Here is a 27,659-nt window from a genome sequence, read left to right on the forward strand (position 1 = left end):
GGTGAGTTAAAGCAGGCCTGCTCAACTTTGGACCCCCAGCTGTATTTGGACTACAACTTCCATAATCCCCAGCCACTATGACCAATAGCCAGGGATTTATGGGAGTTGTAGGCCAACATCTGCAGGAGGGCCGAAACTGAGCAGGCTTGAGTTAAAGAAATATAATGTTGTAAGGGACAGATTTGAAAGACATTTTATTGTGAGGCGTAATATAGTATATGAAAGGTCAAAATTTAATTCATGTGTGCAAAAGGAAAATGAACCAGTGGATGACTTCCCCTCACTGAATGCCCTAGCAGAACACTGTAAATAAGGTGCTCTATATGATGAACTGCTCTGAGACTGAATTGCAGTGGGGGGTTACAGACCTCAAACTATCTGAAAAGCTACAGACTGGGGCTATTCACACGGTCTGCAAAAATCGGGCTAAGGGAGCCTAGCCCGATTTTTGCAGTCCATGTGAACCACCGGGCTCGGCTGCGAGCCTGGTGGTTCCCGAGCAGGTAACCCGCTCAAGTAACCCGCGCCTTAAACCGGATCGTGAGTAGCCATGGCACGGCTCCGTGCCACGGCTACTCATGAGGAGACCCCTGACCAGGAGGCTTAAAAGCAGCCTCCTGTCTCGGGGTGTGTGTCTCTTCAGTATGCCCTGCGCGCTTGCGTGGTCCCCGATCCTCCCAGCCCCTGCCGGCTGCCGCCCTGTTTGTCTGCGGGAAGAGCGGGCTTAGCTGGCTCTCCCTGCAAACCCTATGGAGACCCGCCTCACTGTCTGTTATCATCTGACCCAAAATGTGTTGAGCCTTAATACATTATATTAAGTGCATCTCTGAGGCTTCCTCTTCTTTTTGTTTCTGTGCTCGTGCCTTCCCTTTCTGCAGGTTTGCAGCAAAAGCCAGCTGTGGATGATTGGCTAGTGCCCATACCGTCACAAAAATATACCAGGAACAGTTTTGCAACCCCACCCCCACCCCTTTTAAAAGAAATGAAGAATAAATACATATACATGTAGCAATTGAAAACAAACAGCCTACCTAAAATATGGGGCCACAGGGAAGGATGTTTGACCCAGCATTTGATAACACAGTGCTTGGTGGTCACCTGAACTGGGAAGCTGGGCTCATACTATACATGAAGAACCCACTGTGACTTCTCTTTAATTATTAAGTCTTTTTGTGCTGACCTGACACTGTGTTATCTCGTTTGATTACTGAGGGCTTTCACAAAAGGATATCTAATGACAACAAATGTGATGGAAAGAAGGTAGCCAACTAGTCACTCAGTTGCCTGGTGGCCTTTCAGAATAATTTCCAGGCAACCAAACCCAGAAGCTTTTATGAACTGGAAGACAGGAGAAAAATGTATAACATTGGAAGAGAAAAAATTAGGTGATTTTTAAAATATATTCTTAGAGGCCACTCTCTTCTCCAGATAGTCGTCTGTAGGTTGTAAGCTGAGAATTTCGCCACACAAACCAACCTGCTCCAAATTGGCCAGACTTCATTATAAAGCTGGTACCATTTAGCCACCTAATGGTGCAGTGGGAAATGGCTTGACTACCAAGTCAGAGGTTGCTGGTTCGAATCCGCACTGGTATGTTTCCCAGACTATGGGAAACACCTATATTGGTCAGCAGCAATATAGGAAGATGTGGAAAGGCATCATCTCATACTGCCCAGGAGAAGGCAGTGGTAAACTCCTCCTGTATTCTACCCAAGACAACCACAGTGCTCTGTGGTCACTAGGCATGGACCCCGACTCGACGCCACGCTTTGCCTTTACCATTTAGCAGTAAGGCCTTACCTGCCTTCCTTCTCTGCATTCGGGGACAATATTACATGTAAATATGCACCAATTCCATACAACATAAAAAGAAAGATGTAATATGGAATATCTCTATTTCTAACAACTTGAAAACATTTTCCTTTTGAGTGAAATAATGTGCATACTTTTTGTCCTACCTTGATTACAATTCATTTTGGCCACTAGGAACTAGATAAAATTGCTCAAGGGGGGAATCCCTGAGTAGGCTAAAGAAAACAGTTCTTGCGGTAATTCATTCAGTCTGCCAGTTCTTATGTGGGAAACTATTCCACAAGAAGCAGCTGCAAAGTAAGATTAAATATTACATACCGCAAACCATAAAGGACTGTTCCGTCCGGATGTAGCCGTATCATTCGATTTTTCACAGTAACTCCATGAACAAAGGATTTCTTGTCATTCAGGAAGTATGTATCTGGTACCCAGAGATAGTCAGCCACTCTGTTATCTAAAGTCAGATTCAAAGGTATTCCAGAGTACGATAGTCTTTTATCCCTCCAGGACTGTTGGAAATACATAGTGAGTGTGTAGTCCTGCCAACAAAGCAAAAAAGAGAAAGTAAATCAGTGTGTGCACATTTCACATAGTTTCTACTTTTTGATGATGTGACGATAGTAAATGGCACCACCAATTTTTCAGATTTACTAGAAAACTCAAGAGTTTAAGGGGAGTTGCTTGCATTGGCCTATGTTGGACATAGCCAATAGGGATGTGCGAGCTGGCCGTTTGGCCGGGTCGACTTTGGATTCAGCCAAACCAGGTCAAGTTCGGTTTGGCCATTGAACTGGACTGAACTGGTTCACGGGCCAGTTCAGGGATACTTGTAAAGGGGGCATCCCTAATTCCTATTCCAAAGGTGCCGGGGGTGACGGTGAGAGAAAGAGGCCTCTATACCTTTAGAAGAGGTGGCGAGGAGGTGGCGGAGACATCAGAGGTGGCAGATGGCAGCTGCGAGGGTTCCTCCAAGCCCCCTGTTGGCCTCCTGAATGATAGTCTGGGGTGGCTGCAGCTAGTTTGGGCTTCCGCGCACTTGCGGAGGCCATTTTTGTGACCTTCACACATGTGTGGAGGCCATTTACATCACCACGCATATCGTTGCCAGTCAAGTGTAGACAATACTGACTTAGATGGACCAATGGTCTAACTAGGTATATGGCAGCTTCCTGTGTGGTTACTATCAATAGAACAGACCTAACTTACTGCAGAGCAGGGTTGACTTTGCTTTATTTTTCTCATAGCCCACAGTTAAATACTGCTGTAGTCAATGAGATTTAAGCGATATGTGTGCAGGATTGTCGCTAAATTAAAGAGTTTTAATAGAGTGTGTACTACAATAATTGCTAATGTATTAAAAGAATACATCCCCCCCACCACACTGTTTAACCATCTTTTCTAATAGTTCTTTATGTGGACTCATTCTACCAATGAAACAAATTCTCCCTTAGCCAAAGGTGTCAGCCTGAACTGAGCAGAAAGTAATCACTAGACACATCAAAACAACTTGATTGGTAGCGTATTAGAAATCTACCAGCAAGAAGGTGACAATGCCCTTGATAGAGAATCTTATCTGAAGCCTTTAGGAGACTGTGGAAAACATGCCTAAGGAAGCTCAGTTGCAGAAATACAAAAAAGTAAGAGCTGTGTTGGTTTGTGTTTTTTAAAACAGATTTGTTGCTCTAATAATCCATCATCAGAGTGTTTGTTTTTAAAGAAAAATCAGAGGGTTGAGACTTTGGTAGGTTGCTATAAAAGGCAGGGATCTCAGTAAAAATTAGGGAAAAAATTATAAACTAAAAGCTAGAAGTTAATAATGTGGCATGCTGGATAGAATCAAGCACATTAATCATTTTGTTGATTAATCACAGGTTTATACTATGGAATTTCAGTCGGTTTCTTGATTGCAGCTTCCCCCATCAATGCAAGTTGTAGTACAGTGGTCCCTCTACTTACGAAATTAATCCGTTCCGAATGCACATTTGTAAGTCGAAAAATTCGTAAGTCGAAAAGCGGTTTCCCATAGGAATGCATTGGGAACGGATTAATGCGTTCCGGAGCCTAGAAAAAAGACCCAGCCCCCCAGTAAGGCTTGCAAACTGCACAGGAACATTTCTTTTCAAGAATAAACAGGCAGTAAACAGGCAGGCAAGTCAAGGAAACCGCATGTAAAATTCGTAAGTCGAGGAAACCCCATCTAAAAATTTGTAAGTCGAGGAAACCCCATCTAAAAATTTGTAAGTCGAAAAAACCGCATCTAAAACCGGATCTAAAACTGCCGTTTGTAACTCGAAAAATACTTATGTCGAGTAGTTTGTAAGTCGAGGGACCACTGTATTATAAATTGTGTGTTCTGTGTATTTTTTATTCAGACCATGTAGTTAATGGCCCCATCACAGCTGGATGGACAGATGGATCCCAACTCCAGTACAATCCAATATTTTGCAAAGATTTGTGCAAACATACGTAATTTTTGGCACATCTGCACCAGCAATCTCCCCACTTCCTTCCAGCTCTTCTGGTGCTATGCAGTAAAGGGCAGGGGCAGTCAAGGAACAGGCCCAGCATCATCCCTTTTTTGTCATCATAGGAGCTGTTGCTGGAGCAGCCTCATTCTAATGCATCACAACAAGGTTGCCCTTCAGTTCAACAGCAGCTCCATCAGAGAGCCTAAGCTGCAAGAGAGGTGGAGCTGTTTGGCTCTCTTCCTCTTTCTAGTGTAGAAAGCCAGTTCAGTTTCACTTAGCTGGTTGCATCAGGACCAGACTGCAAATCTTCCCTTGGGAATATGAAAGAAGTTCATATTCCCAATATGAAAGAAGTTCATATTCCCAAGGATGAGTATACCAGCCCTTCATGGTATACATATTGACACAAATAGGGCAGTGACTCTGTCAGAGGCAGACGTTGGGAGAAAAGTGTGAGAGCTGGACTTGAGTGGATTCGGATATCATGCCTGTTTGGAAGCGTGTGCTCTCGGGGGCCAAAATCTGACCAACACGTCATCAGTGGTCGAGTGAATCCACCCATAGGGTGTTCTCACATGCAGCCTAACCCAGGCTAGGGAAGCCTGGCCTGGGTTAGGCTGCGGGTGAGAACCATCGGGATGGGGCCTGATCCTGGCAGGGCAGCACCGCCTAACCCGGCTTTTAGTTTGGCTTTTAGCTGAGGTTAAGTGAACAAGCACTCCAGTGACCCAAGCTTCCTGCTTGGGTGCAAGCTCAGGCTGCTTCTAGCCGGGCCACACACAGAGATGGGTGTTTAGAGCACCTGTCTCCTGAGGGACTCCCCTAATGCACTGTGCATGGTGCACTGGGACATACCCAGAGGCTAGGATGCATTGTCCTAGCTCTATGAAAATGCACCATGAAAATGCATCACGACAAGGTTGCACTTCAGTTCATGTGGGATCGCAGGAGCATGGATGGCGCTCCCAGCAACATTTTGCTCATCGTCTGGTGGGGAGGAGGTGATTGTAGTGAAGCCTCCGTCCCCCCGCCCACTTGGCCATGTAAATGACCTCGTAGTGTTGCAACCGTAGAAATACCAACCATCCTGTCTCGAGTCTGATTCCCACACAATATCTGAATGCAAGGAAGTGCTCCCACTGCATGTGTGAGGGACATTTTGTCAGAATCAGTCATTCATGAAGGTTTTTCAGAAAAGATTTAGAAGCTGGACATTAGATCTGTGTGAGCTCCTGCTCACAGATCTTTGTGGATAGGGTGTTTCGACACAACTTTTTCTGCATACACAGAATGTCTTCATAGGAATGGAGAACTCCAGTGGAGGCAAAGGTTATTTAACAGAGGCCCTTCGTTGTGATATGACTTGTCTACAAAACTGTTACAAAAACTTCATAGGGAGGTGTAAGTTGCAGCTTTAGGATTTGAGAACTAGGCACATATACATATGAAGTAAAATAAGAGGCAAGATTTAAACAAAATGAAACCTTTTAATAAGGATGAACTACTTACATCTCAGAATGAGGTGGCCCCCCCCAATTCACTTATAGGAACAATTTTAACATCTGAGTAATCCAAGTGGTTCTATGCACTTAAAAACAAAACAAAACCCAACAACACCCTAAAAGAATTGCATTAAGTTGTGGGCATGAGTCAGACCAATGCTAGGAAAAAGTTGTCAGTGACCACAGCCAAAATAAACATTTGTGATGCAGTTTTCTAGGTCAAAGCGATGAGTTTTTGTCCTGCAACCATAGTTTTTGGCAATGGATGCTGCAGCTTTCAGATCTCCTCTGCATTTCTAATTAAAGGCATTATAGTAACACAGCTGTCATAGTTTCTTTCCCCTTTGGTTCCTAGTTGCCTTTCCCACCCAGGCAAGCTGGCATAGAGCAGATGCAATGTCTGGTGAGACAGAAAGGCCTTTCAGGGTGGCAATACCTGGCACTCAAGTCCCTTTTCTGAGAAAACCCGAAGAGCCACCATATGGCAGCAGTATGCATGTTCTGTGCATTTGTAAGCAATTAAAAAGCTTGTAATGGCTGCATAACATTAGCAGATATCTTTCTAGGGAGGCAGGTCCAGCTCATCACTGTAATAAGTGACCTTATCACTTGTAGGGCTTCATTCTGCTCAGCCTCTGTACTACTAAGCACAGCCATTCTGAATCAGGATGTCCAGATAAGTTCTCTTCTCTTGGGTGCCTTCCAGATTACCTCTCAACAGCAGCAAAATGCTTCGGTTCAGGCAAATTGCATTCAAAATGTAAATAGCAAAGCACCCAGCAGGGGGAGCAGTCTTGCAAAAACTAACAACCAGAAAATACAGCAACCTTTTCACGGCAGACATACAATGCAGTGATTAAATCCAAAACGAAGCATTGGAAATGTGAACAGCACCATGCTGTCAAGGTAGGGACTGCAGTGTCACAACACAGGAAGTGTGGAAGCACACTTTGGAGATTTATTGTGACCCCATTGCAGGGTCTAATCTGGAAAGTGCCCTGCCTATGAAGGTTTTGGCTATGAATGAAATCTGCCATAAATGAAACCATGGCAAAATTAACGGTTTGCAGTATGCACTGTGGGCCCAATATTGATTTCTGCATTTGTAGAAAAAGCATAGCCAACACTTCCAAAAGGAAGTACTTTGTTTTCAAGAGTTTGAATTTACTAGAGTAAGTGATGAGTACAAAATCTATGCCTCAGAAGACAGGTAAGAAGTTATAAACAAAGACACAAACCTACCCATGTGACTGGCCAGGGTTGTGACTGAGGGCCAATGAAAACAACAGCCCCCATGTACAAGCTGATCAAAACCACTTCAATGTGATGGCATCTGAGGTCCATGATATTTGAAAATACTCAATCAGAAATAGAATCAGTTTGGCATTCTGTATATTCAGATTACAATGGCATCACTTTGTAGCTTTCTAAAATCATTAATTAAGTATGACCCACAAAATACCCATGAGATGGATGGCATTATCCACATTTTGCAGATGAATTTTATTTATTTATTTAACATATTTTAATACCGGCCAAAACGTACGTCTCTGGGCGGTTTACAACAATATGCTAAAGCGCTCCAAATTCAGAAGAAACCCATGTCAGTAACTAACTCCATCCATCTAATGCATGCTTTGCGTCTGGATTTTCTATTAACATAACTTCCACTCTGCTTATAATTTTCAGCCAAATGTCCATAAGAAAAAAATCCTTTCATTGGAATCCTTGTGTGTGTGTGTGTCCAGCTTTTTAGAGAATCGGGGTTTAGAGAATCCAGTCTAAACTGTGTTTAGCAACATCTACAGTAAATACAGGGCAGAAGTAGTACTGAGCCCAAATTCCACAGCACTTTTCTTGAAGAATTTCAAAAAAACTTTTCATTTTCAGTTCTCCTTGTGAAAATGTTTATTAATATTGGCTTTTGCCTTTGAGGTGAAATGCTTACTAGGCCTGTGCATCAGCAGAAATATCAGATCAATGCAGATCCAATAATGATATGGAAGAAAAATACCAGAAAGTCTTATAGGGCCTCCCCAAAACTATTATTATCAGCATTGGGTTGGCATTGACCCAATCATCTTTATGGGAAACTGGCTTGGAGATAATGAGGCTATTCACACAACTGTAGAAAATCAGGCTAGCCTCTGCTAGCCCAGTTTTCTACAACCGTGTGAACCACCAGGCTCAGCTGCGAGCCCGGTGGTTCCTGAGCGGGTAACCCGCTCAAGTAAACCTCCCCTTAAACCGGGTTTGCAGAGTGAGCGCTCGGCAAACCCGGTTTTTTTTTGCTTGCGAGTTGCTGTGGTGCTGCTCCGTGCCATGGCTGCTCACGAGTAGACCCCCGGCTGGGAGACTTAAAAGCAGCTTCCCGGCTTGGGGGTCTCCAGTGTGTGCTGCGTGCTCGTGCAGGGCATACTGGAACTTCCGGGGGCCATGCAGCCCCCGAACTCCCCAGCCCCAGTCGGCTCCATGACAGAGCTGGCAGTCGTGTGGGTGACCACTGCGGCCGCCCAGAGCAGACTGGCTGGTCATCTGCGGGGAAAGAGGGCTAAGCCTGCTCTCCCCGTTCACTCTCCCCAGGCGGGTCTCTTTGATTGTGAGACCCGCCTCAATGTCTCTCTAACCTCGGTCCAGATTAGGAATTAAAGGACTGCACCCCCAAAAGGGGGGCTTGGGGGCCAAAGTAACCCCTCAAGACGCACCCACCTTGGCCCTATCCCTCAATTTTAGGGGTGCAGTCCTTAAAAACCAGGTCAAGAGCTTTGCACTTGATCTCCAACTGCTTTCCAATAAAGATGTTTGAGTCAATATCGACCAGTGCTTAAAAACGAGGTCTGAAGCCAGTTTAGAGAGACAGTCAGCCTCTACACACGATCAATGTGCAGAGCTGACTGGGGTTCTGCAGGGAGAGTGGGCTTGACTTGCTCTCCACGCAGATGATCACACACATCTCCTCGGGTGGACAGATCGCCCGCCCAGAGGAGCAGCGGCTTCGCTCCTCCTCCTGGCTGTGCTCCTGTACTCCTCCTCCTGGCTGCAGCTCACCAGGCAGCTCTGGGGGTTGGGCGAAGAGAAGCACCACTGTGCAGCGCCCTGCTCCCCGGAGCCCCAGTAGAGTGCACAGTGTGCATTCCTGGGATCCCCTCTCCCCCCTCCCTGAGTGTGCCTGCCGCGGCTGTGAGCAGCCGCGGCAGACACATGATCGTTAAGATGAGGTTAACAGAGAGCTTGCTCCATTAATCTCATTTAAGGGGAGGGTATTTAGGCTCACCTGCTAGCCCAGTAGTTCTCACGAGTGAGCAAAACCGGGCGAAGGGAGCCCAGCCCACTTTTGCTCACTTATGAGAATCGCCTCAGTATTTCCAAGCATGGTTTTAAAGTCTGCACTCCAAAATGGGGGGGGGGACTAACCCCTCAGGATGCACACACTGGCTCAGTAGCTAGTTTCTGGGGGGTTCCTTTGCACCCCAACTCTTTGATTTTGGGAGTGCAGCCCTTAAAAACCAGCCCTGAGCCAGCTTGGAGCGAAGTCTCTACAATCAGCAGGGCTCATTTACTCCTGATATTGATATCAGAATTGGAAGGGTTTAAGAACATAAGAACAGTCCTGCTGGATCAGGCCCAAGGCCCACCTAGTCCAGCATCCTGTTTCACACAGTGGCCCACCAGATGCCTCTAGGGAGCCCACAGGCAAGAGTTGAGGGCTTGCCCTCTCTCCTGCTGTTACTCCCCTGCACCTGGTATTTAGAGGCACCCTGCCTTTGAGGCTGGAGGTGGCCTGTAGCCCTCTGACTAGTAGCGGTTGGTAGACCTCTCCTCCATGAAGTTATCCATACCCCTCTTAAAGCCACCCAGGTTGCCCCCCACTCACTGAAGCTCAGCTCATGAAGTAAAGAAATCTTAAATGAGGCTGATAGTGGTAACAAAGAGCATAGTAATATATGCTCTCTAAAATAGCCTGGACCCAAGCATTAAAGGCTTTATAGGTAATAACCAGCACTTTGTATTTCACCCGGAAACATATCGGCAGCCAGTGCAGTTCTTTTAGAACCAGTGTTATGTGGTCCCTTCGTGTTGTCCCAGAGCCCAATCTGGCTTCCGCATTTCTGTCCCATTGTAGTGTCCGGACTACGTACAAAGGCAGCCCCACATTTCCTGGCAATCAAATTTCCTGTCAGTCAATTTCATGGGATGACCCCTGGTTCTACTGTGATGTGAGAGGGAGAAGAATTTCTCTCTATCCACTTTCTCCACACCATGCATGCTTTTATAGACCTCTATCATGTCTCCCCGTAGTCGTCTTTTTCCTAAACTGAATAGCCTCAGATGTTGTAGCCTTGCCTCATAAGGAAGGTCCTCTAGGTCCTTGATCACCTTGGTTGCCCTCTTCTGCACCTTTTCCAGTTTTACAATGTCCTTCTTTAGATGTGGTGACCAGAATTGTATGCAGTACACCAGGTGTGGCCACATCATAGTTTTGTATAAGGGCATTATACCTGTAATATTAGCAGTTTTATTTTCAATCCCCTTATACAATCTAACTGGGCTTCTAGTATTGTGGTTTTGAGTGAACTCCATACATTCTGGAGTGAAGTGACTCCTGATTTTCCCTTTCAGCTCCCCTTTCCTTTTAGTTTCACCATACTCCTCATTTTGGAGAAGTTTCCTCCTCTGTAATTCAAAGTGTCTGTGTGAGATTTCCTTGGTGATTCTCTCCCCGCATGTATGCTGAATTTGATCGCACTACGGTCACTGTTCCCTAAAGGGTCGATGACACTGGCCACACATCAGGTCCTCGGTGCCACTCAGGATTAAGTCCAAGGTCGCCTTCTCTCTGGTTAGTTCCAAGACCAACTGTTCTAGGGCACAGTCATTCACTGTTTCAGATAGGACAGCAGAGATTTTAGTCAGAATTCCAACTATCGGGGTTCCCTGCTCTCCTATCAGAAATCCTTCCAAGTATGCCCAATAATGGTCATATCAGTCTGATATTCCTGTCGGAGTGATAAGATTGCACAACCCTAATGTTGAAGAAGAATGAGAAGAGACAGACACAGGCTGGAAAGCTGCCACCTTCCAGCTCCCATGTTCCAGTTGAGGTGGCCCCTCCCTTCCAACTGCCAACACAGAGCTACCTAGGGACCACCTTGCTCTGAGAGGAGGAGCTGAGGGGAGGAAAGACGAAAGAAGCGACACAGCCAAAAGGGTTCAGCATGTGAATATCTAAACACGCGGCTTGATGTATGGTTTTTTAAATTGAAGCTTACATAAACCGCGTTGGGAAGTCTGCCTGAAAAGTGGTATATAAATGCCAAAATTAAAAATAAATAATAGATAAATAATGTTTACTTCTTTACTTAAATTGCTATCATTTGCCCTTAGTGAAGCCATCATGTAGGCAAATCTGGCTGGCTGTGATTTTATTTAATGACGTAATGAAGAGATTCTCACGATCAACCAAAAGCGGGCTAAGGGAGCCTAGCCCGCTTTGGGGCATGCATGAGAACCACTGGGCTCACAGGCGAGCCTGGTTTCCTCGAAGCGGGTAACCCACTTAGGTAGCCCTCCCGTTAGATGAGGTTAGCGGAGTGAGCGCTCTGCTAACCCCATCTATTTGATCATGTATTGCCACAGTGCGGCAACACACGAGGAGACCCCCGCTGGGAGGCTTAAACAAGCCTCCCAGCCTTGGAGGTCTCTCCAGGATGCCCCACGCACTTGTGTGAGGCATCTTGGAACTTCCGGGGGCCGCATGGCCCCCAATCCCCTCAGCCCCCGCCGGCTCCGTGACAGAGCTGGCAGTCATGAGGGCAGCCGATCCGGGCTGCCGGCGTGCTTGTCTGCGGGGAGAGCGGGCTAAGCCCACTCTCCCCACTAACCTCATTCAGGCGAGTCTCACTGATTGTGAGACATGCCTCAATGTCAAACATAGTATAGTGATGTAATCCATTCACACACAGTCCTGCTCAGGTGGGACTGCCCAACTGTGTGACTAAATGGAAAAGATGAGGACATACTGTAAGCAGGAGGGAAATGGTACTGAACAGAATCAGAAATAAAAAGAATATTCACACTTTTGGTGGGGGTGGGTGGGTAAACCCACCAGAAATTACTACTTTTGATCCTCATTATTGAAACTGGTGAATATTCTATGCCACCTTAAGCAGAAGACTTCTGTATAAGATTTGTTCTAATCATATTAACTCAAACTGACCCCATCTCTTCTTTGAAGAATCTAGAGACCAACTCAATTATATTCTACATTCTACAAGCTCCTCCTGGTAACCCCAATCTCAAAGGGTTTTGCCAGGAGTTACTGTCATAGCATCCCCATCCTTTGCTCCACATGTCAGAAACTATGTGGCATCAACAGGACAGGGTCCACTGATGTGTACCACTGTTGTGCTCACAGATCCTTCATGCATCTTTTTGTTGATCCCAATAGAAGAGAAGTGGTAGAAGATCATAGGGGGATACATTGCATTACTAATTTTCAAGGAGATCCTCAACATTCTAGAGAGCCAGGAAGTCATGGAAAGAATAAAATCTAGTGTCCTACTGGCCTCCTAAATTCTCCTAAGTGTCAACATTAACAGGATTTCTGTCATTTATCATTGCATATATATTGGCCATGGATGGTAATGGAACTGCCCTCTTTTAAAATACATTGATAAAAATGCCTTTCCATTTACAGTGGGTAATCCTAAAAAAATATTATCTCAGTCTACCTTTACACATCCTGTATCATATCTGACATATTTTTCCTGAAAGGATGGAAGGAATAATTGCCTTAAATAGATAGGGATCCCATGTGAAAAATCTGTCTGACACTATGGTTGAGGCTAGATTTCTCCAGGTCTAATTGATAATGCTGCCAGTACTTCATAATTCAATTCTTTGAATTCTGTCAGCACTTGAAGATGAAGCTAAGAGAGCTACAGAGTTTTGTTTGAGAAGGAAACACATTTTAATTAACTTTTAGCATCCAGAAATGACAAACATGTGGATGGGATTTTCTTTTAAAACCGATGCCTCAGTGACAAACAAATCCACTTGTTTTCTATGACCTGGAAACTGGTGATTTTATTTGATGGGATCCAAAATCAGTATCTTTCTTCCAGTTTAAATGATGACACTCTTCTGAACTTGCCTCTCATCCCTAAATTGATATTCAATGCATTGCCATCTATCTTTTATGCTTTCATGCCAATGCCGTCTCATATCAAAGTCCTGCCAGATGAATTTCCACAAATACTTGAAAGCTAATTCCATAACACTTGATGCCTTCATTGAATTTTTCAATGCATAACAGGCTTAGCTTGGATATCAGTATTCACCTGTACCAATGCCTCTAGCCTTATGTCTGAGCATGTCTCATTTTCCCATAATAGCTGAGCTGAGGCAAAGACGAAAAAGTAACAAAGACACATTAGACTGCATGAAAGCTTGCAGGTCTGTGAAAACGATGTACATTGACAAATAACAGAAGATATCAAAGGCAATGCAAGAATTGAGTTGCTGTTGCAAAACTGGGTGTTTTCAACCCTTTTCATAGCCAGGAGCAGAACATATGAGGAGTCAAAGATTCAAAGCAATCATAAACCCTTACTTGACAGCCAATACATAGTTGGAGTGGAGTGAAAAGGCAAACTAATATAAATTAAGAACAGAGTCAGCTCTGAAACTCATCAGAATCAAATACTATTTGATTTTCAATAGTAACAAATATTACTATTTAAATGGTGTGGTAGAAAGAGTTTTGGATATCCCCCCACCCCATGATTATGCAGTGGTGGGAGGCCATGCCAGGAGTGGTGGAGATGTCTGTGCACATGCCCCTCTCCATATGATTCGGCAGACCACTTAGGTGGTGTGAGCTGAACCAGACTCATGTTTTTAGCAAAACTGTACTATGGAAAAGTGGGGGTTTCTTTTGCTAGTTAGATCACTACATGTGGTCATGTGAGTGAACCAAGGAGAGCTATACAAAGAGCTTCTTCTCACGTTCTGTGAGAAGGGCTAGAGGGCGGTCTGCAGCGAAGGCAGGTTCAATTTACTTTTCCCGCAGATAAGCAGTTCTGCCTCCTTGAGCGGGTGAATCACCCGCCCAGATGAGCACCGGCTCCTGCTGTTAACTTCAGGGGTCTGGGTGCTGAGACACACTGCCCTGCCCTGCCCTGCCCTACCCCACCCCACCCCACCCCTGGAGCTCCAATAATGCACCGCGCATATGCAATAGTGGTTTCCCCTCCTCTCCCGAGTCTGCTAACCATGGCTGCAAGCAGCTGCAGTTGACACACGATTACCAAAACGAGGTTAGGAGAGCGCTCACTCTCCTAACCCCATATTGAGGGGTGGCTCCACAAGTGGGTATGTTGCCGTGGTGCTGCCAGGATTGGGCCCAATCCCGGTGGTTCACACACGCATGCAAAACTGGGCTGCGCTTCCTTAAAAAAGGAAGCCAGGAAACCAGCTTGCAGCCAGGGCTGGGAAACTGAAGGGCTCCTGGCTGGTGTCAGAGGAATCCCCATAATGCACTGCACACTTACTTGGTGCACTATGGGAGTTCTGGGGCAGCGGTGGGGCGATGCATCTCAAACCCTCAACCCTCCCTGTTGACAGAGAAGGCAGCTGCATGTCTGGGTGCACGATCTCCATGCCCTGACCAGAGGCAATTGTTGTCCGTGGTAAGGTAAGCTTTTTGAGGCTTCCTCCTCACTCTGCTTTGAGCCCTCTTGAGATGGTCCTTTTAAGGTTTATGTCTCTTTGTTTGACTACTGCCTAGTTTTTAGACCCATGGTCTTTTGATGTGATTCTTTTTAGGTTTAATTTACAGAAGCTATTCAGACGATCACCAGAAAGCGCTTCCTGGTGATTGTTGGAACCACCGGGCTCGTGGGTGAGTGAGGTTGATGGAGCGAGTGCTCCACTAACCTTGTTTTTCTGCTTGTGTGCCGCTGCGGCGTGCAGTCAACACACAAGTAGACCCCTGACTGGGAGGCTACAAGCAGCCTCTAGGGCTTGGGGGTCCCCTCAGAATGCCTGCTCACTCACGTGGGGCATCCTGGGACTTCTGGGGCCCCCGATCCCCACAGACGGAGCCTGTAGTCATTTGGGCTGCCAATCCAGCTGCCCAGGGCTCTGCGGGCAATAGTCTGCAGGGAGAGCAGGCTAAGCCAGTGTGGTGTAGTGGTTAGAGTGCTGGACTAGGACCAGGGAGACCTGAGTTCAAATCCCCATTCAGCCACGATACTTGCTGGGTGACTCTGGGCCAGTCACTTCTCACTCAGCCTAACCTACTTCACAGGGTTGTTGTGAGGAGAAATGTAGTACACTGCTCTGGGCTCCTTGGAGGAAGAGCGGGATATAAAATGTTAATATAATAATAACAACAACAACAACAACAACAACTAGTCGACCCTGCACAGAGCATCTGTGCGCTCTTTGGGGCCGGCAGTTACCTCTTTCCCCGCCACCTTCTGCCCCAGTCTCTGCTTCTGGGCACAGCCGCCTCTCCTCCCCACCGCCACTTCTGCCCCCGCACTTTCTTTCCTCCCTCCTGGGCCTTGCCTCCATGGGCAGGCCTGGCCTGCCACCACCTCTGGCCTCCGCAACCAGGCCCGCCGCAGTGGCGACCAATCCTCCTCGGTGCGCCTCAGCCAATCAGGCGTGTCCACTGCCCAGCCAATCAGCTGGGTGCTGGGACGCACATTCCAAGGCACACTCATGAGAATTAATATAATAGATAATAATAATAATATGCCTGCTCTCCCTGCAAACCACCTCAAGGTGCTTCACACTAATCAAGTGAAGTACCTCACTATATTTTATGTTTGCTTTGTTTTTAGACATACTGTTTATATATATAAACTATATGGTCATTTGATGGATCCATAAAATTCTATTCTATTCCCCATCTCCCCTCTCTCTCTTCTAGTGATCAGGGTTGTGTTTCCCTTCTCTCCCTTTTATTTCTTCCCACATATAGCTCCGCTCCTGTCCTGCAGGGGTTTTGATTTAAAAATCCTTTATTCTGTCAATGTAAATTTTTTGTACAAGCTGGCATTTTGTAATTGGTTCCACCTTCTGAGCTGCTAATTTGTGCTGGTAGCTCCCAAGGCTCCAGGGGGAAAAAAGAAGAAAGAAAAAAGAAAGTGACTCCCAGAAGCCTTAAGTCTGCTTACCCCTGAATTACAAAACAGGCGGATCACATCACATGTCATATTTCTAAGAATAAACCAAATTCATACAATCTGACAGTGTCCTTCAGCAAAACTGCATTAGGTGGCTATAACTTTCTTTATTATCAGGTTGTTATGGTAACCAGTGTTCCTAAGGCACCTTTCCAACCCCACTGGTAAGTTGTGAGGATAAAGCCGTGCTAATATCACTGAAGCACAATGTTAAAATGACATGCTAATCAGCCTCTGCTTAAAATCTGAATGATGGAGACTACAAAAATAAGTGAAGTTGCAAATGCAATAATTAGATCTAATCCTCACAGATGAGGTAATATACTTTACCACAATCAAAGTGTATGTGTGCGTTCATGTGAATGAATGCTCCTTCTTTTTTTTTAAACCTCAAAGCATTTTCCCTGCACAGAGAAAACAAGATTAGAGAGAACAGTTCCAATCTTCCCCTTGACATGCTAGTTTTCTATTGGGCTCCCTCCTACCTTGCTTCTACACAATCACTTCTACCCAGGTTTTCCTCCTACTTTGCTTCCACACAATCAAAAACTGGGAGCACACACAGATCCCAAACTAGTTTTTGATTGTGTGAATGACCTCTCTGTTGTAGAAGTTCCCATCTAGTGTTGAGGTGTTAATAGTGCAACATATATTTGAAACAATACATTGAGCCCTTTCTCATGACCAGTGAGAAAAGGCTACCCGGTTTGTGGGGAGGAAGCCCGAAAGAGCTTACCTCCCTGCAGACAATTGTTCCACTGTCCCTGGGTGGGCGGATCACCCACCCAGATGAGCACCAGCTGCTGCCGGCAGTTCTGAGGGTTGGGGTGCTGGGATGCCCACCTCAAGCTGCCCTGCCCCCCCCCCCGGAGCTCCAATAATGCGGTGACTCCATAGGTGGGTTTGCTGTCATGGTGACGCCAGGATTGGCCTAATCCTGGTGGTTCACACATGCTGGCTAGGCTCCCTTAGCCCGGTTTTGCACATATGTGTGAGTAACCTCATTTTATCTTAAGGGGTTTGACATCACATCAAAGCAGTTTTGTTTTGTGATGTATACAGCCAGCCACTGGAACATGTTTCTGCTTTGCAGACTCTAGTTTGTCCCTCCTATTCTTCTGCAGAGTTCTTTTAGATTACAACAGAACATTAGCCTCATCCAGATGTTATTAATGGAAATGAGGCCAAAGTCGCACTCAGCGCATCAATCATTCTCCCCTGCTGGGCAGGTCAGCCACTCTTACAGACTTAGGAACATAGGAAACTGCCATATACTGAGTCAGACCATTGGTCTATCTAGCTCAGTATTGTCTTCACAGACTGGCAGCAGCTTCTCCAAGGTTGCAGGCAGGAATCTCTCTCAGCCCTGTCTTGGAGAAGCCAGGGAGGGAACTTGAAGCCTTCTGCTCTTCCCAGAGCGGCTTCATCCCCTGAGGGGAATATCTTGCAGTGCTCACACATCAAGTCTCCCATTCATATGTAACCAAGGCATACCCTGCTTAACTATGGGGACAAGTCATGCTTGCTACCACAAGACCAGCTCTCCTTAGTCTGAAGAGGTGAAGACTTTAAGAAGAATTGCACACCTTCCCTATATCTGAAGATATAGGCCATCTTCAGACATAATGCCAGTGGATCCGCAGTCCCTGGCCCTCCTCACTCCACTCTCCTGTCCACATTTGTTCGTTTGGGAGAGCTGCCACTCTGCGGTCAGTGAGATTGCAGCAAGGTGGGGGAGCTGGAGGTGCGGGCTTCCTTCTTGACAGAAGGACAGCCCGCACAGCCAATCAGGCCGGAGTGAGGGAGGAGCTTCCTCCCTCAACCCTGGTTCCATGGGGCCAAAACTGCAGTGCCAGTGTTTGGATGTAAAGCTGGGACTGCAAACATGGAGTCTGTAGCAGCAAAACTCCAGTCTGACCGAAGGTTCAGAGTGGAGTTTGGGGTGGAAAATTGCGGGTCCTTTTCCTCTGCAAACTCAGTTTTCCTGAATTTGGATGTTTGGGTGAGGAAACTGGAGGTGAAGGGACCTATGGTTTCCTGTTATGTCTGAATTCAGCCATGGTGATGAAGTGAAGCTGAACTCACATATCTGTTTAGCGAAACAAACTAAGAAGGGGTTCTGTTTTATTTTGAGAGTGCTTCTAAGCAGGCTAAATGCAATGGCTGCCACATTCAAGACACTAACAGTTTAACCAAGAGCAGCAAACCTAGGACTAGTACTAGGGGTGTGCACAAAACCACCTGGCCCGGTTCAGTTCAAGTTTGAACTAAACTTGAACCATTCTGGGCCAGTTTGGTTTTGGCCCTCTTTGACCCCCTCCGGTTCATTTCGGGGGGCAGGTTTGGTGAACATGCTTTGAATCCCCCCCCTTTTAACATAACCCCTCCATGGGGCTTCTCCAAGGTGGCAGGGGGGTCTGTGGAGGTTTTCCCTCCCCCCACCAACCTTCCTTTTCCTAAAAATCACCCAGTTTGGGTGTCTTTGGCCCTTTCTGGGCCTATTCCCTGGCTTGTCGGCCATTTCAGAGGCTGCCACATCTGTGAAGGTCCCACCCACCTGGGTCCCAACCACCTGGTGTGTGTATTGGCTGATCCCTGGAGTTCACCAGCCTGTCAGTCAGGACAGGGTTCACTTCTGGTTAACTCTTTAGAGGAGAGGAGGGCCTGGTCGGTGACTGATCACTATACTGTTACTATGAAGTTGATCATCCTATGGATGCCTGACTCTGCCAAGACATTTGGATGATTATGCTCTGCTATTGTCATGGCTCAGACTTTGGAATCAGAAGACTCAGAGCAGGAAGACTTGCCTGCTAGTGAGCCACAGCAGCAAGATTTGGCAGAGAAACCAGACTCGGAACCTGAGGATTCTCAACAGCTGCCAGACTTGAATTCTGATGTGGAAGAGCCTGGGATTCCACCTATAGTGAGATGAAGTATCAAGAGGCAGGCTCAGAGGGACTCACGCAGGTGACTCAGGGAAGCCTGATTGGTTCCTAGTTCTGTTGAGCCATATATATTCAACAGTCTCTCATGGCTGAGTTGCTGTTTGCAACTTCGCTGGCAGCAGATACTGTGCTCTTGGATTATATCTTTTCCGTGTTCCAGTTTGTTTTGTCTGTACTTCCCTGTATTGTTCCCTTAATTCCTTGTTCTGTGTCCTTTGCTTGTTTCATTCCTTTTTTTGTCTTTTCTTCCAATTATTACTCAGTTATTGTTAGAGGGGGGTAACTAGTTTCAGTTCAGGGGACTTAATTCATTTACTGTTTTCTTTGTGAGCCTTTTATTTTCCTTCATCCAGTTTTGTTACTGCTTTCTGTTTACTCTCTCTCTGGGGTTGTAAATCCTGTAGGGATATATGGGCTAGCAGTTCATGACAGCTATGCAGTAAGGGGCCTACTAAGATTGTTTCTCTAAAATACTTCATTGAATTGGATTATCTTTGGTTAATATTGAAGTCATTCACACAATCAAAAATTGTGTTCAACCCAGGTTTGGGAGCTGTGTGTACTTCCAAATTTTGGTTGTTTGGAAGCAATATAAGAGGAAAACCTGGGTAAAAGTGATTGGGGCGATTCTCACGATCAACAAAAATCGGGCTAGCAGAGGCTAGCCCGATTTTTGTTGACTGTAAGAACCACTGGGCTCGTAGCTGAGCCCGGTGGTTCTTGAGCGGGTAACCCGCTCAAGAACCCCTGGTAAAAAGCAGGTTTGCGGAGTGAGCGCTCCAGCAAACCTGCTTTTTACGATCGTGAATAGCAGCGGCGCGCCTTTGTGCCACACCTACTCATGAGTAGACCCCCAGCCGGGGGTCTCCCCAGTATGCCCTGCTTGCTCACACAGGGCATACTGGGGCTTGCGGGGGCCGCGCGGCCCCCACTCCCCCCACCCCCCGCCGGCTCCGTCATGGAGCCGGACATCGTGTGGGTGGCCGATCTGGCCACCCAGGGATCCCTGCCCACTCATGAGCGGGGAGAGCGGGCTTAGCCCGCTCTTCCCGCTCACTGCCCCAAACCGGGTCTCACTGATCGTGAGACCCGGTCCATTGTGTGGAAGTAAGATAGGAGGGGAAACTACCCAGGTCTCCTCCTACCTTCCTTCCAGACAATCATTTCTACCCAGCTCCCAAACCTGGGTAGAACACAGTTTTTGATTCTGTGAATGACTTCATTTTATTTCAAATAAAATGAAATAATTGACCTAACCTTGTCCAGGAGTGAGAGTCAGAAAGGTGTATGCCAAGTCAGCCAGCTACCCTACAATAGGAAGTGAGATGTGGGTTACATATGTAGCAGATGAAGAGGCTGTTCTCACTACCAGCCTAACCCTGCCTAGGCTGGGATCCTCATAGACCCCCGCTCCATGCCTGCCTAACCCCCTTAACAAACCTGGCTTTTAGCTTAAGGGTGCTCTCGGACGCTTACCCCAGCTACCAGGTATCGTGTAACTCCTCAGCCCAAGGAGTCACAGAGATAGGCGCACGGAGCACCCATCTGATAGGGGAATCCCAATGCTCTTTGCATTGAGGGATGCCTGGAGGCTGGAACAACAAGTTCCGGCCCCCGATCCCTCCGTCCTGCTCTCTGCGTCACAGAGCTGCACGAAACAGGGCTGTCCATGTGAGCACACGAGAGGCGTGTTGATGCAAGAAGGTTTGGTCATCTGGGGGGAAGGTAGGTTAACTACTTCCTCCCCACTATGCCTCCCAGCCCACCCAGGACAGTTGTGTGAATTGCCCCGAAGATGAAAAAGCAGTTCTATTCAGTAGTGTGGTTAGTTAGAGAAATCTATTACACTGCCTAGAGATGTACATATCAGGCAGTATAAAAATATGATTGATGAATGAATGAATGAAGCCTGAATATAAGCCAGCATATAGAACTTTTGAGCAGCTGGCAAATTTACTGGATTTAACTTAACTCCTGATGAAATAGTAGAGCAATTTAAATTTAGATCGCTATCAAGAAGGTCTGGAGAGACAGTAGAAAATTTAGTGGTAGACATGAGGAAGCTTTCTCTGAACTGTAATTATGGTGCAACTGCAACACTGACACAAATGTTAAGGGACAGGCTAGTATGCAGAATTAATTATGAAAATATGTGGAGAATTCTACTGTTTGAACTACAATTAACCTCTGACTCTGCTTTAAAGCTGGCACAGCTATGGAATTAACAAATAGAAGTATGTTTAAAGTATGCTTCTGGGAACTGTGGAGAAAAATGGTACAAATGGAAGCTATTCACACGTGTGTGCAAAACTGGGCTAAGGAAGCCCAGCACAGTTTTGCCCATGTGTGTGTACTGATGAGATCAGGCCTGATCCCGGCGGCACTGGGGCAGTAAACCTGCCTATGGAGCCTCCCTCTAAAATGAGGTTAGGGGAGTGAGCACTCTCCTAACCTTTTTTGGATCATCTGCCAGCCGTGGCTGCTTGGGGCTCCCGCTTGGCTGGGACTCCCGGTCAGCTCCGGGGAGGGGAGGGGGAATCCCCATAATGCACAGCTCATTGTGGGGATCTCCACAATGCACTGTGCACAAAGCAACCGACAGCAGTCGGTAATTGTCTGGGCAGGCAATCCTCCCGCTGAGAGGGAAGGGCTGGCTTGTCTGTGGGAAGGTAAGCTTTTTGAGGTTTTCTCCCACTAACCCTCTTGTCCTTTCTCACTGGTTGTGAGAAAGGGCTCATGTTGTCATTCTAGGCTCAGCGGATACTTCCAGTTGTATCTGGAGAACGGGGGCAACAGGGCGGCAGGGACGTACTCTGCCACTCTGATTAACTTTGGAATAAAGGAGCGCCGATGGGGGAAGAGCGGAGGGAGGGGTAATTGCACCCTCCCTCGTTCTCAAAGCAGCACCCCGGCGCCATTGAACTGGCGGAACCAGCTGCCTTTTGAACCAGTTCGGAGGCCCATAAAGGGCCTCCGAACTGGTTCCGTTCACATCCCTACCTGTTGCTCTTCCCAGGTCAACAGAGTAGTACCTTCTGCTTGCTGTACTTCAGGCTTTGGCCTCCTGTAAATGATTTCCAAGTCTGGATTCAGGTACAGCTACCCACAGTCTTGGCTGGCCCTGATATCCATTGAAACATGGCCAAGTTGGCATGCAGATACGTTTTTCTCACTTAATTGCTGTGTGATTATTATAAAACCTCAGAAAGTAAGGAAATTAGCTTCTCTGCCCATTAAGCTAAGGTGTTTTTTTTTAATGTCTCAAAAAAAAAAGTCTCTTCCAATTCACAGTTAGTTAGTAAACATCCTGAGACTGGGGTAATTGGAATAAAATGATTTCCTGGAAGTGGCCTGCGGAGTCCCAAATATTAACTTTTTGTTTCATTTCCCTCTACTTCTGCATTTTGATTAAATTTCTTTGTAGGGGTTAAACCTCAAAAGCATCCATTTTATTATTGGGTTTACTGCCTGAGTAGAAATTCCATAGAGGAATCTGCCAATTTAGCTATGCAAACTGCATAGATGTTGCAAGCAGATTGCCTTGGAGAGAAATCTGCATTCTGTACCCTGAAGTATGGGATGTGCAATGTAAAATTTCTGAAATTTAGGGATGGCTTTGTTGTTTAGTTGCACCAAATTGGTACACTTGTAGTGAGTGACACATAGGGACACCTCAACACCTCATCATCATTTGTGATGATTTCATCCACCCCAGTTCAAGATGGCGGACGTATGAATGCTTAAGGCTAAAGTGGGCTAACTTGTGAGGATGCTAATTGTCAATTAATATTATAGTGAAAGGAAAGAAGGTAGATTAGTTTTAAATAAATTCATTTTCCTGTGCTAGGGTAATCACAACCTGTCTCATGTAGAGATTTAATTCTTGGGAATTTGTTATGGAAAATTTTGCATTCATTTCTATGCCTATAAGCATAAAATTCCTGATCCAGTAGATAATGGATTTAGACCTTTTGTTACCCAAGACAAGAGCCAACGTGGGTATTACTGAGCTGAAGATGTTGTTACAGCAAATGGGTTAGGGAATTGTTCTGCATTCTTGGTATGGCTGGTATCCTCCTGAATGCAATATCTGAAGTGCCACCTGCCTCTATGGCCATAGGCCCTATGGGTAATGGCAGCTCCTGGTGATTACAGCTAGGGTTGCCAACTGACACTGGAGCTATCCTTGGGAATACTTTCCCCAATATTTTTCACAATATCAAGACATTAAAATCTCCAGGATTGCTTTCAACAGTCATTTGTAGATCAGTGCTGACTCCTGGAGACTCCAGGTTAAATTTAAAGGGTTAGCAAACATCTAAGTCCCCATTTCCCCCTCTTTTAGCCTACTTTCCTTAAAGAAAGTAAGCTTATGAGATCACCCAGCATTCTCTCTCTGTGTGTGTGTCCCTATCAACTTAGCAGAGCTGGGACCAATATGAACCGAATTGGGTACACTTGTAGGGACACATAGGCACACCTCAACAGCATAGTTTGTGATGATGTAATCCAACCCAATTCAAGATGGCAGACGCATAAACACTTGAGATGCAAGTGGGCTATCTTATGAACCACTTAACCTATTTGAACCAAATTTGCTAGAGATGTAGGGACACATAGGGACTCCTCAATGGCATAGTTTGTCATGATGTCATCCATCCCAATTCAAGATGGTGGACACATTAACATTTGAGGTGCTTCAAGCGGTTTTTCTGGGGAGAGCAGGTCTACTAATTGGGTCGGCAAGTAGACCCGTCCTCCAAGGCGGGCCAATGCGCTAGGTCCAGGGTGGAGGGTTGGCCTACCCATCTCACGCAGTGGGTAGACCAGCCCTCTGCTGCAGACCAGTTTACCCACTGACCCCAATTGGTAGACCAGCTCTCCCCAGAAAAACAGGCCTCAAAATGGTGCTCTAAGCACTTGAAACATTTTGAGTTGAAACGGGGCTATTTCATTTTGAGCACGAAACTGGCTGTTTATTTTACATTGATTTGCACATCTCTGTTTCAGAAAACTAAAATGGGTGTTGAATAAAGAGCCAGTTTTATTTAGCTAGAAATTCTAATCTGTTTGTGCACTAATTAGAGTTTTAAGAAAATATATTCTCCAGGACACTAAATAAATGGCTTGTTCATTCCACTGTATACAGAGAATTGACTGAGTGGTAGTGAGGCCATTCTGAACCTGTTTATTACCTCTCTTTGACTGAAATCTTCATGGACAGCTCTTAACAAAGATCAAAGTGCAGTGGTAAAATGGTTTCTAACATCTGCCAAAGCACAACATGACCAGCAAGGAGATTGCATAATGCTTTAGTAAATGTCTTGCATTGTCATATGGCATATAGCTTCTGTCATTTCAGGTTCCCTGTATCTACTGTCTTAGCAGGGTCCTTTAAAAAAAAACAAAAACCCCAAAACAAAACAAAACCCAACCCACCACATGTATTTTTGGATATGTTTTTCAAATTTTCCCAAATACAGCTGGGGGAAAAACAGAAAAGGAAAGTAATAAACAATGGGAATAATAAACACCGTAGCAGCCTACAAGGTAAAAGTAAAGTGTGCTGTCGAGACGGTTTTGACTCCTGGCAACCACAGAGCCCTGTGGTTGTCTTTTGGTAGAAAACAGGAGGGGTTTACCATTGCCTCCTCCCGTGCAGTATGAGATGATGCCTTTCAGCATCTTCCTATATCGCTGCTGCCTGATATAGGTGTTTCCCATAGTCTGGGGAACATACCAGCAGGGATTCAAACCGGCAACCTCTGGCTTGATAATCAAGTCATTTCCTTGCTGCGCCATTAGGTAGTACAGCAGCCTACAAAGGTTACTATAAATACAGTTTCTAAATAAATTAACAAAGTGATCTTACAGTCTAGTATTTTGTGCTGCATGGTATTATTTATGGCAATCTAGGGGTGGGGGAGCTTACATGAGCTCTCTTGTGATTGGGAGAATCACTATCTGATAGGGTTTAGGATGACTGCAACTCTACCAAATGAAGGAATGGGAGACCTATTAGAATGGTTGTCTTTCTCTCCAGTAGTCTAATGGATCCAGATCTTCACTGCTTACCAGTATGTTTCCAGACAAAATTCAAAGTGCTGGTTTTAGCCTTTAAAGCACTAAATCATTTGAGGCCAGGATACTTGGAACACCTTCTCCATACTGTCTCCAATGCTGCTTAACATCTACATGATGTTAACTGCTGGGAGAGATCATCAGGTGATTTGGTGCAGGGTGTTATCAGTATTTATTTATTTAACATATTTATTTAACATATTTTATACTGCCCAAAACTTACATCTCTGGGTGGTTTACAACAAAAAACAGAAAAGTTAAAACATTAATTAAAACAAAGAAATAACAACAGAAAAATTAAAACATTGGTTAAAACAAATAACAAAAAGTTAAAACAATTTAAAACTGTAAAACAATATTTTAAAACAATGTTGAAACTATTAAAACGGTATTTAATTAAAAGCCTGAGTGAACAAATGTATCTTTAAAGATTTTTTTTTAAAATGGTAAGAGATGGGGAGGCTCTTATTTCAGCAGGGAGCACATTCCAAAGCTTTGGGGCAGCAGCTGAGAAGGCCCGTCCCTGACTAGCCACCAGGCGAGCTGTTGGCAACTGCGTACGGACCTCTTCTAATGATCTCAATAAGCGGTGGGGTTCATGACGAAGAAGACGTTCTCTTAAAAACCCAGGGTCCAATCTATTTAGGGCTTTATAGATTACAAGTGAATGTTGGCCCGTTGAATAACGGGCGCTAGTAACGGGGCTCCTGGCCCCCCGCCGCCATTCCCCCTCCCTCCGCCGTCTGCCCTCCCTACCTTTAAGGGCCAAATCGGCCCAGGCACTTGCCCCCACCAGGCCGGGGAGACGGAGGCCGGGACCGGGGGCGGAGCGGAGGCCATGTAACTTTAAAAAAAAATTGCTGCCACCGCCGCCAACCGCCCACCCTCCCTCCCAGCTGCCGAGTCCCCCTTACCCTGGCCGACTGCTGTCGGCCGTAGACAGCCCTCAATTTAAGAGGCAGAGAGGAGCTCGCAGTTCGGCAAGAGGCTTTGCACAGAGAGGAGCTCTGCTTGCGAGCTCCTCTCTGCCTCTTAAATTGAGGGCTGTCTACGGCCGACAGCAGTCGGCCAGGGTAAGGGGGACTTGGCAGCTGGGAGGGAGGGTGGGCGGTCGGCGGCGGTGGCCGCGGGAGCAATTTTTTTTTTTAAAGTTACATGGCCTCCACTCCACCCCCGGCCTCCATCTCTTTTGGCCGAGGCAGCGGCTCCGCCGCCGCCTCGGTCACTCTCCCCCGCCGCCGCTTCTCCGGCTTCTTCGGGGCGGCCGCTTCTGGCCGCCCAAGATGGCTGCCGGGTGCTGGCAATCGTGTCTCCCTTGCCCTGCTTCGCGCATGCCCAGAACAGGACAGGGAGGCACGGACACACGCTTGGTGTCTGTCCACGGACGGACACCAAGCGTTTTATTAGAGAGGATAATCAGCACCTTGTATCTTGCCCGGAAACTTATTGGCAGCAAGTGTAGCTCTTATTTCAGCTGGGAACACCAGTTTAGCCAGTATGCTGATCTGTTTCTCCATATCAACATTATAAGGAGAAAGCATAACCTCTCTAAATGCCTGCCTGGAGGCAGTGATGGGCTGGATGAAGGATAACAAACTGAGACTGAATTTATTTTATTTATTTTTATTTATTTATTTTACATTTTATATCCTGCTCTTCCTCCAAGGAGCCCAGAGCAGTGTACTACATACTTAGGTTTCTCTGAATCTGAATCTTATCTGAATCCAGATAAGATGGAGGCACTTGTTGTGTGGGTCAGGACTCAGGAGAAGATTTTGATCTGCTGGTTCTGGACGAGTCACACTTACCCAGAAGGAACAGCTATGCAGTTTGGGGATCGTTTGGGATCAAAACCTCTCCCTGGTGTACCAGGTTGTGGTGGTGGCCAGAGGTGCTTTCTATCAGCTTTGGCTAATATAGCAGCTGTGTGTTTCTTGAGATAAATAACCTCAGAACAGAGGTACATATGCTGGTAACCTCCAGATGACTACTGCAAAGGCTCTATGTCAAGCCTTCGTACATAGTCCAGAAATGACAGTTGGTCCAGAATGCGACAGCCAGATTGGTCTCTGGGTCATCCCAGAGAGACCATATTGCTCCTATACTAAAAGAGCAACACTGGCTACCAATAAGTTTCTGGGCAAAATGCAAGGTGCTGGTTAAAACCTATAAAACCCTAAACAGCTTAGGCCCTGGGTTTTAAGAGAACATCTTCTTTGCCATGAATCCCACCGCCTGTTGAGATCATCCGGAGAGGTTCATCTGCAGTTGCCAACTGTTCGTCTGTTAGGTATGCAGGGACGAGCCTTTTCTGTTGCCATGCCGATACTCTGGAATGTGCTCCTTGCTGAGATAAGAGCCTTCCATTCTCTGTCTACTTTTTTAAAGTCTCAAAGACTTATTTTCCCCCCACCCAAGCTTTTTAATTTGACTGTGGTTTTAAATTGTTAAGGTTTTCATTTTTAATCTGTTTTATGTTGCTGTGAATTGCCCAGAGACAAAAGTTTGGGGAGGTCTACACATCTGAAAAATAAAATATTAATAAATTAATAAATAAAAGCTTGCCCTCTCATTAATACCAGTGAAGGAGGTCCGCCTGTGTGTCCCTCTAATATCAGACATCCATCTGGCTGGGACCTGGGAGAGACCCTT

At 46.1% G+C, this 27,659-nt stretch overlaps 1 protein-coding gene across 4 annotated transcripts in view; it reads right to left on the bottom strand.

The window, feature by feature from the left end:
• Positions 1-27,659, bottom strand: part of GABRB1 (gamma-aminobutyric acid type A receptor subunit beta1) — a 176,415-nt gene that overhangs the window by 70,483 nt on the left and 78,273 nt on the right. For 3 of the 4 annotated variants that reach the window (XR_008308068.1, XM_053253366.1, XM_053253365.1), the window contains exon 4: positions 2,131-2,351. Coding sequence is in view for 3 of the 4 variants with exons in the window: in XM_053253366.1 (XP_053109341.1) it covers positions 2,131-2,351 (221 nt within the window). In the remaining variant the exon portion in view is untranslated. Of the gene's footprint in view, positions 1-2,130; positions 2,352-15,246; positions 15,384-27,659 lie in introns of those variants that run through there. The other variant, XM_053253367.1, reaches the window with a different exon arrangement.

This window comes from Hemicordylus capensis, chromosome 5 (genome assembly GCF_027244095.1).
Source record: "Hemicordylus capensis ecotype Gifberg chromosome 5, rHemCap1.1.pri, whole genome shotgun sequence".
Taxonomy (NCBI): domain Eukaryota; kingdom Metazoa; phylum Chordata; class Lepidosauria; order Squamata; family Cordylidae; genus Hemicordylus; species Hemicordylus capensis.